The sequence below is a fragment of the Frankliniella occidentalis genome, unplaced genomic scaffold, assembly GCF_000697945.3.
Source record: "Frankliniella occidentalis isolate FOCC.00 unplaced genomic scaffold, Focc_3.1 Scaffold9, whole genome shotgun sequence".
Taxonomy (NCBI): Eukaryota; Metazoa; Arthropoda; class Insecta; order Thysanoptera; family Thripidae; genus Frankliniella; species Frankliniella occidentalis.
In genome coordinates, this window is record NW_026267139.1 from 1186807 (window position 1) to 1196900 (window position 10094).

Sequence of the window (10094 nt, forward strand, 5' to 3'; positions counted from 1 at the left end):
CCACCTCACCCCACCCAACCCAACCACGACTCCAGGAGTTTTCTCCGGCAGGCGTTTTCCGGTGCGATGCAAGCAGGGAGAGCCGGATGTTGCCTTGTTTTTTTTTGTTTTGTTTTGACTTTCTCAAGATACAAAAAAGAAGAGGAAAGGTCAGGCAGTTTGAGTTTTAGTTCGGTTATTGTTGTAGCGAGGTGATTCATGTGTATTCTTTTTAGTTCACGAGCGGCCAGAGAGAGCAAACTGCTGGTAGAAAACCCTCTTCGCCAGCCTGTATCAAACACTGTGCTTTTGTTCTGTCTGTTGTTGCGCTCTCACCTGGATGCCTTTGCTCTTGTTGAGGTTCACCTCCATGTCCTTGAGGACCTCCCGGACCGACATGTCCTCCGCGTCCACGATGCGGAAGGACGTTATGTTGACGAAGTTGTACTTGAAGTCCTCGAGGTCGAAGCTCTCCATGTCCTGCGTCCAAAATATGAAAGGAATGTACAGAATGACCCTTTCCATTTTTCTTAATTATTTTTCTTTGTTTTTTTGCTCGGCCCTTTAGACCCTTGTTAGACTTGAACACATCCGGGCAGGCGAGGCTTGCGAAAAGGAGGAAGAGATTAACGATGCCACGATGAGAACGTACTATTCGCGCAACTCGCGAAACAAACAAAACACACGCTCAAGCGCAACAGTAAATCAAATTTTTGCCCCCCAAAAAAACAAAAAAAAAAAAAAAAAAAACCCCCAAAAAAACACAAAAAAAACGCCAACACAAGAAAACACACTCACAAACGTAGTGAAGACAAAGTGGTACTTGTAGTCGTTCATCTGCAGCTGGAGCACCTCGCGCAGGAAGAAGCGCATGGTGTCGGCACGCGTGTCCACGATCAGGTTGTAGATCTCCTTGGCCTTGATGTCCTTGAGGACGGCCCGGTAGTAGGCCGGGTCGGCCTGGCGCACGTACAGCTCCGTGTCCTCCCGCACCAGATCACGCAGCCGCATCAGCCCTGAGCAGCGTGTATTAATATTCTATTATCGCTCTCTCTCTCTCTCTCTCTGTCCCTATAACTACTATGTAAATAATGCACGCCGAAAATACTATTTTCATTAATAAATATCAAATCTCTCTCTCTCTCTCTCTCTCTCTCTCTCTCTCTCTCTCTCTCCCTCCCTTTCGAGTAGATTTGACACTGTGAAAAATGTAAATTTACGAAAATTTTGCAAACTCGAATTATAGTTTAAGTTGTAAATTTACGAAAGCACATTTTTTTACTCGCCAATTGATTTCGTGTCGATACATACTGAATGTATTTTTACGATTTCAAATTTTAATTTAACAACTTGGGTCAAGGAAAATTTTCCTGTAAACCTTCCTACTATTTTCGACAGTGTGAACCACTGGTGTCCAGCCGTCTTTGCAGGAGCCGCGCTGCATTGCATATTGCTAGGGCCTTTTACTTTTAACACAACTACAAACTCATCGAGGCACCAGGGAGGAAAAGAGAGAAAGGGGGGAGGGGGGAGGAGGGGGGAGGAGCTGCTGCTGCCAATAACGGTGATCCGGCAGTTTTGAGACAAGGCGCGGCTACTGGAGTATGAAGGCGAGTCTGCTAGTGATCGTTAGAGATGAGCCAGAGCAGAGCTGGCTTCGTCGGGTTGCAAAGACTTGACTCTCACACACTGCCGTCACATTTGATCCAATGTGCAGCTGTGTCCCATTTGTTTATAATGTCATGTCCCATTCGTTAGAACGTGATTTGCACTTGCCTCGCTTTGCCCTCAATGGCTCAGCAGAGTATGGCGGTAGAACGTTATAACGAATGTGACACAACATTCCAACCAATGTTACTCGAGTCTCAACCGAACACGAGTGCACCATTGCACAATACACGGGTTTTAGGGTTCAAAACTTCAGTGAACCTATGCTGTGTATTTTTTAATTGCTTTTACTTCATGCGGGAGATTTTATTTCAATTCGGTTTGCGCTCTCACCCGAGTCCTCCTCGTAGATGACGGCCACCTTGGTCCAGTTGAGGAAGCCCATGAGGTCGATGAAGGCCCGGTTCAGCATGTCCTGGCTCGGGTGCAGGTTGATGGAGAACTCGCGGTAGTGGGTGTCCGGGTCGAGGCGCACCTCGAGGTGCGGGATGTCGAGCGCGTCGCAGACGGAGTGCACGTGCGTGCCGAGGAGCGGGTCCGTGGGGCCGAACAGCGCGTGCACCCCGCCCCCCACCAGCCGGCAGGCTGCAACACAGACGAGAGTAGGAAATGCATTTTTTTTTTCAACGAACAATTCCGGAAAATTTACAAAACTTCCACAGTCTGAGAAATTTTCGATTTTAATTTTCCTGAAAATTTCAGTTCTTTCCCGAAATTTTCCTGAAAATTTCCTGACAAGAGACACCAAAACATTAGATATTAATTGTTTGTTTTTTGTGCCAGTAAATTATTTTTGTAATTTTGTTTCGTCTTTTTATATTCTATTTTTGATTTGATTTTTGGTTTTATCTTTTCTGCTGTTGTGCCAACAAGAACTCTACGGTGTCTTTCTGCCAGTGGCGCACCTTAAAAATGTCATTGCTTTACATGCAGAAGAGAAACAGGAACAAAATTGACCAAAATTTATTTTCTTTTAGTCACCAACTACTTTTAGCCACCAATAAGGTGGCAGCTCTGACGGCAGTAGCGCGACAGAGACAGCAGCGAGGCAAAAAAAAATGATAAGACTCTCTTTCTCTCTCTGGCTTATCGGAGTGCCCGACGCGCGGGTGGTCCCCGTCAGTCTCCACGAGGCCGCCCAGCCGCCTGCACGCACGGCGTTCGTTTGGTGAACGTATTCGCTCCGCACCCCCTCCTTCTAAGTAGTGCCTCGCCTACCACGACGATGTGGGTCCCGGTCTTCCTGGCCGCGGCCTGCCTCGCGACCCTGGTCGCCGCGGCCCCGTCGCCAGCCCCACAGCTCCCGCCGGAGCTCCCCATGGAGCACGAGACCGCCGCCCAGGATCCCAAGTCCAAGGGGTAAGTTTACAAATAGAAAATGCACGGGCCCAACAACTAGAATTATTTTCTTTAAAAAAAAAAACTGATTAATTTTTGTCAGAGGAAATGAAACTCCTTTTCATAGTTGTCATTTTTTTTTTGAAATGAGAGTTAGTTGTGAAGTAGTTGTGCAATTACCATTAGCAGTGTAAGACAACAGACATGTGAACTAAATATCATAGGCATGACATTTCCCCCATTTGTTTTCGGATAATTTAAAACTTGAAACTTGATAGCAATAACTTTCCCAAGTTGCATGACAGGTCGCCATGCGGGTGTTAACGGATCAGTGTCGACATGTTGTGAAATCAGGCGCTGAGGTCTCTACACATCTGCGAAAATCTTCACTCTTGCCAAAGTTAGATTAGCATCTGCTGCAAACATTTCCTGAGACTAGAGCGAATATTTCCGTCTTATTTTGAACTTCTGGTATTTTTTTTTAAATCTACTTTCAGCGGAGCGGAACTGTATTATTCCGGCAAGACGTGACACAACATCGTGAAAATGCTTAAAATTGTAGTAACTGGAAAACTTGTGAAAATGGCGAAACTTATGAAAATTGTCAGACATGTAAAAACTACGTAAAAATTGAGAGACTGGTGGAAATATTGATAATGGTGTAAATTTCGCAGGATGTTGGAGAGCCGGATCCGGCGCCTGAGCGTCGGCCAGCACTACACGATCCAGCAAAAGCATCGCAAGTCCGTCGCCAAGCCACACGCGGGCCGCCTGACCGCAGCATCCACCGACCCCATGCACGCCGCGTCCCAGGACCCGGACGGAACCGCCGATCCGACCCTGGAGGGCCCAGACGTCGGTGAGCGGATCATCCGCGTGCCCAAGAGGAGGAACCCGACGGGCTGCCGCTACTACCAGCGCACGGACGTGCTCGGCCAGTGCCGCAACCGCTGGTGAAGTTTTCACCATTTTTTGTTGTTTTATGTATAGCGATTTATCTTGCAAAATCACCTGTTCTGCGATCCGTTTACAACTAATTTTGTGACAGCTGTGTCTTTGATTTCACGCCTAAACGGCCAGCCTTTGATGCGTGAAGCATTTGCGTTGGAGTGGTGGGCGGTGGAGAGAGGCCGCGCGAGAGAGAGAGAAAGAGAGAGAGAGAGAGAGAGAGAGAGAGAGAGAGAGAGAGAGAGAGAGAGAGAGAGAGAGGTGCTATGATACCCTCGTCTCTCTCTGTCGCTCATTCAACTCTCTTGCACTTACGGAAGCCATTTGGCGAGTTGCCACCACCTGGCCTATGAGATGGCAAGGAGGTGGGGGGAGGGGGGACCCCCTCGGACGTAAAGTGATGTAGTATTAATGTAATAGTGTGTACATAACCAAAGTATTACTGCGCAGGTTCCTATGTCTATCGTAACTAGATTAAGAATAAAATCATGTACCTCGTTATGACAACAAAGTGTCGGCCACATTTCAGACCCGCGCTTCTGCCTCGCGCGCCAGCGAACCACATACACATCGCACACGATCTATCATCCAAAACTGCTGTTCAAACAGTCGCAGATCGCCACATGGTGTGGTGGCCTTGTCTCCCCAATGATAAGTAATTATAGTAATTCATCACGATATTCATATCTCTTTCACATAATACAACCCCCCCTCCACCCACCCTCCTCTATCTCTCACGTACACTGCTCGCACAAATGAAAAATAATCATAAAGCAGAACGCAGAACGCACCCACTGTCAAAACCTTTAGCGCAAAAGATCACACGGAGCGATGGAAATGGGAAAGGGAAAGAAAACTGCGTCGAGAAGCAAAGCGAGGAGGCGAAGTTTCACACGACCACGTCGGGTCAGGCTGAGAGCGGCTTCGGCCTGCGTCAGCCGGGACGACCTTACGATAACCTACCCCCCCCCCTCGCCCCCTTCCATCCACTACATCCGAATTCTTGCCTCACTCTCTTCTACAGTTAGTAAGTCCCGCCACCACCACCTCCAAAAAATAACCTTCTATATAGAGCGCAGCGCCTTTTACGCGAGCATGCAGAGGCTTGCGAGCCAGAGTGCACCTGGGCAGGACAATGTTGTGATGGTCGGTATGAGTGGAGACGTAACCGGCGAAACGAAAGCAGAAACCAATCAACAACAACAACAAAAACAAAAGAATAGTTCGCAATCCCCATTCCATGTATGTATCCCTATACGGCGACTTTTCTTTTGGCCGCATCGCGCCGAAGAAGATCGAAGTGCTGTGGATGCTGTGCGTGACCACTGGCCGTTGTGCCATCAGAGTTTTGGGGCTGAGAGAGTAAGTGAGAGAGAGAGAGAGAGAGAGAGAGAGAGGGGGGGGGGGAGTGTCCAGTGATTCATGTTCCATGGGAGCAGTTAACTCTCTTCCGTTTGACGCGGGGGCCGAACCCGCCACACGGCGCCGCTCTTCTCTCTCTCTCTTTCGCTCTGGACGACGTTATCTCCCTGCCCTGTGGAGCGAATAAGTATAACAAAACAAGCGGGAGGGGAAATGCGAAAAGAGAGCAGCGTGCGGCAAAAATAAAAAAAGAAAAAGAAAAAAGAAAATGGCAAAGGTGGAATATATGATTTCGCGCCGCCCGTCAAATCAAACGGTCTTTCCGGAACGTCATCATTTCCCGTCGTGCTGCGTCTCTTTCTCTTTGAGAATCCTCTCTCATTTCCTTTCGCTCTCTCTCTCTCTCTCTCTCTCTCTCTCTCTCTCTCTCTCTCTCTCTCTCCATCTCCCTCCCCGCCCGGATGCAAGTGCCTATGCTGCGCCTATGATGTGACTCCTGCCACTCGCCATCGATCAGCGTCGACGGCGCGCGCTCCGTTCACCTGGAAGCAAGATGCTCAGCCGAGTGGGATAAGGGTGCGGCGGCGCTAACGACTCGGCAGCCACATGGCGTTTAACAAAGACAGGCTGGAAAAAGATTGGGGTTAGCGGTGGGAAGGAATTCCGTGTTTCTTCTTCTTCTTCTTCTTCTTCTTCTTCTTCTTCTTCTTCTTCTTCTTCTTCTTCTTCTTCTTCTTCTTCTTTTCATTACAAAATCTGAATTCTCAGAAACCTGATGACAAGGTGAATACCTTAGCGGGATATTCGTGCCTGTACTATGGCACTCCAGATGTACTTATTTTCCTTTAATAAATAAATAAATCAATGAATAAATAAATAAATAAATGAAAATTCTTCTTCTTCACCTTCTCTCATGTCTCATAATTGAGGGCCCTCCTAAAGGTGGATTCAGAGTTCACAAGATGCGAGCGTGATTTTCACGCCCCTAGCGTGAAAAGAGTTGTTTTGGTTAGCAGTTGACTTTATGTAACTGTAGTAGGGCACTAAATTAAAGTAAAGCTAATCATACATAATAAATGTCCGAATGCAAGACTCAAGGGATTCTTTCCCAAGGAGACTTCTTCGTACACCCCCAAAAAATCTCTACGAACCATAGGAAGACAAGGAGACAAATCAAGAGCAAATCAAGGGGAAAAAAACGAGAAAGCGTAAATTAAGAGTGAAAAAACAAGAAAAAACCCTTAAAAAAATCAATAAAAAATCAAAAGAAGAGTCAGGAGAAAATCAAGAAACATTAAAGTTGCAAAAATAAGTAAACTTGGTTTACAATTAAATTCTTGGAGTAGAAAGTGCGGCCCTGACTCACCCTGTTTGGCGGCGTGGAACGAATCCTCACGCGCCACGTACTCGATGTGAAAGCGGAGCTCCGTGTGCGGCAGCAGGATGGGGTCCTGGTTGATTCGGTAGACGGCGTACTTGAAGGCGAGCTCGGCTGCGCTGTCCCGCTGGTCCTCGGTGAAGATGGCACCTGCGACACAGGAAAAAAATCCGTTACAACGGGGCATTTAAGATGAGCGAAGAGGTCACTGATCCACTATAAAAATGAAAACGAACAAAATCAGCCCCCAAATTTTAAATAACCAAACCGAAAGCGTACAACAAGATTTTCTCCGTAGCCAACTGAAGCAAACAGCTTTCTGTTCAAATACGAGCGAACAAGCATATCGGTTACAAATTAGCACCCTCGCTATCCCCCACCACCAGTTAAGAAATAAAAAATTAAGATTAGTTAGTTGATTTGGGTATGTTTCAGCGTGATCTGGGTGTGATCAAACGAGATCTGGCGTGATTTGATTATAATCTGGTGTGATTTGGCATGATTTGGGTATAATCTAGTGTGACCTGGTGTGATCAAGGTAAGATCAGGCGTATTATGGTGTGATTTGGGTATGATCCGGCGTGATATGGCGTGATTTGGGTATGATCTAGCGTGCGATATGGCCTGATTTGGGAGGGTATGATCTGAAGTAATCTGGCGTAATTTGGGTATGATCCAGCGTGATATGGCGTGATTTAGGTATGATCTGGAGTGATTTTGGTATGATCCAGCGTAATCTGGCTTGATTTGGGTATGGTCAGGCGTGGTATGGCGTGATTTGATTATTATCTGCGGTGATCTGGCGGGATTGGGGTTGATCTGGTGTGATCTGGCGTGATTTGGGTATAATCTAGCGTGATCTGGTGTGACTAAGAAAAGATCAGGCGAAATATGGCGTGATTTAGGAATGATGGAGCATGATAAGGCGTAATTAAGGTATGATCTTGCTGAAATGGCGTGATTTAGGTATGATCCGGCGTGATACGGCGAGATCTTGGTATGATCTGGCGTGATATGGCCAGATTTGATTCTGATTTGGCGTGATCTGGCGTGATTTGGGCATGATCTGGTTTGACCTGGAGTGATCATACCTAAATCACGCCCTGTCACGACAGATCATACCTTAATCACACCAGATCACGCTAGATCATATCTAAATTACGCCAGATCACGCCGGAATATACCCAAATCACGCCATATCATAACTTAATCACGCCAGATTATATTTAAACCACACCACATCACGAAATATCGTTACTAAATTACTCCAAATCACGTCGGATCATACCAAAATTACGCCATATCACTCCAGATCATACCTGAATCACACCAGATCGCGCTAGATCAAACCCAAATCATCCCAGATCACGCCGAATCATACCTCAATCACACCAGGTCACGTTAGATCATACTCAAATCACGCCGGATCATCCTCAAATCACGCCAGATCACGCCAGATTATATCTAAATCATACTAGATCACGCAGACGTGTCTCGGCCCGCGAACTAATCGGAGTGAGTACTTGTAGTCCGCGCCGCCTGAAGTGTAAATATATTGCTGAATTCCTTTCAAACGCCACTCTCCGTTTGAGCTACACTCATCCGATATCCGTAGGTAGGGTGATAACACGTCACAGAACGGATTCTCGATACCCTACCATACAAATTCTGACTCTGCCCTCGCTCTTCTGATGGCCATACCACAGCCTGGCATTGCGCCCAGGATGGACCCTTGTTCTTGTTGTCACAGTTTTGTTGTGAAACACGAACTCGTGGTGACACCCTGCAGACATGGTTGCACCAAATCACGGCAGACATAAACCGCCTTCACCACCACCACAAGCGCACAATCACAAACACCACGTGGCTGTCAGACACAGGGAAGAAAGGTGTCTCTACTTTGTAAGGTTATAACCACACAACGCTTAAGCGAGAAAAAACACGCGCAAGACCACGCAGTTTAAATTACGAGCTTGCTCAAGTCTCTCCGTGAGCGAGTGCGAGACTGCTTAATTCATCAGTCGCGCGGCTGAGCCTTTCTCGACGGAAGGTATCGATGCAGTGATGCTGGTTAATGTTATTTAGCCTTGAGAGACTTGTTAAGTTTTCAGTTTAAACTGACGTACTTATTGAGTCACGTAATAAACATCAAACTTGTTCTATAGATTTGAAGAGTGCCAAAAGTTCAGGGTTTCATAACTTATCATAACATAAAACGAAAGAAAGTTGGTTACTCAACATAACAAACCAATTTTGAAATATGACCGATGTTAACTGTGACTAATAAAGTGAAAAGTTCGAACAAGTCGCATAACTAGATTACAACCAAAGAACTACAGTAAAAAGTTACAAGTTATAACTGCAATCTTTAGAATAACGTGTTAAAGGCAGTTTCAAGGAATGAGTTACGAAACCCTGCAAAATTAATTCGATTCAGGCCGAGGAGTGAGACCCTTCCTTTAGCAGAGCCACCCTCTGATTGAGGCAGCTGAAGGTCCGCAGCACCCACTCCCCCCCCCCCTATCTCTCTCTCTCTCTCTAGGCCGCGCCCCCTTGACTTGCCAAATGAGTTGTCACTTCTCACTTGCCCAACAGCCGCACGGTAAGGCACTGCTGAGTCGCTCTGGCGAAGCATTCGTCGGGCGAGCGAGAGAGAGTGAGAGAGAGATAGAGGGCGCGAGAGATGGGTGTGGGGGAGGGGCAGAGGTTGGCGGTGGCAGGAGTAGTATGCATTTTGCATACATTTAGGGAGAGGGGGATTTGTGGGCTCCCCGGTTATGACCGTCGGTATGAAATGGGAGGGCGATGAGAGCGAGAGAGATAGACGGAGAGAGAGAGAGACAGACAGGGAGACAGACGAATAGAGAGACAGACGAAGGGACAGACAGAAGGGTGAAAAGACGGAGAGACAGATGGACGCTGAAGGGACGGACGTTTCTTTCATATATGTCTTACAATCAGTTATTTTTTTATTTTTTTTAAATCTCTCATTTTCATGCTTCCCCTTATTCTTTTCCAGCCTTCGATCGAAAAGAAAAAAACAAACAAAAAAAAAAACAGCGTAAACATTTACAAAAGTCGCAGATGGAAAATCCGAGCAATTCAAAAAGTAAATTCCACAACTTATTACAAACTACCGAAATGATTAAGAAAAAAGACGTTGTGACAGTTTGTGACCGACATATGCAACGTCCTGCATGCATCGTCCCGGTAGCCGAACGACCTTACAGAAGAGCACGAGTGTAACGGGACGCCGGTGTTGTGCACGGACTGCGGCTCTGCCGGCGTAAGCACGCCGTTAGTGCGGTTCCGGTGGCGGCGCGCGCGGGACGGAGCGGAGGAGCGGAGGGGTCGGACGTGTTTCGTGCCGCTCCGTCTCCCCCCTTCTGGTTTGGTGGTTCAAACTCGGTTTTACAGGAAG

At 47.0% G+C, this 10094-nt stretch overlaps 2 protein-coding genes across 2 annotated transcripts in view; one reads left to right on the forward strand and one right to left on the reverse strand.

The window, feature by feature from the left end:
• The window catches only part of LOC113204064 (glutamate receptor ionotropic, kainate 2-like), a 66105-nt gene that overhangs the window by 21612 nt on the left and 34399 nt on the right, over nucleotides 1-10094 (reverse strand). Inside the window, exons 2-5 of the mRNA XM_052277274.1 lie at nucleotides 6662-6823; nucleotides 1981-2232; nucleotides 778-995; nucleotides 316-459 (exon numbers count right to left, since the gene is read on the reverse strand). Of these exons, the coding sequence (XP_052133234.1) occupies nucleotides 316-459; nucleotides 778-995; nucleotides 1981-2232; nucleotides 6662-6823 (776 nt within the window). The remainder of the gene's footprint in view (nucleotides 1-315; nucleotides 460-777; nucleotides 996-1980; nucleotides 2233-6661; nucleotides 6824-10094) is intronic.
• LOC113204087 (uncharacterized) lies at nucleotides 2757-4434 on the forward strand. Its single transcript, XM_026419090.2, has 2 exons — nucleotides 2757-3006; nucleotides 3660-4434. The coding sequence occupies exons 1-2, from the start codon at nucleotides 2873-2875 to the stop codon at nucleotides 3940-3942; spliced, it is 417 nt and encodes a 138-aa protein (XP_026274875.1). The 5' UTR covers nucleotides 2757-2872; the 3' UTR covers nucleotides 3943-4434.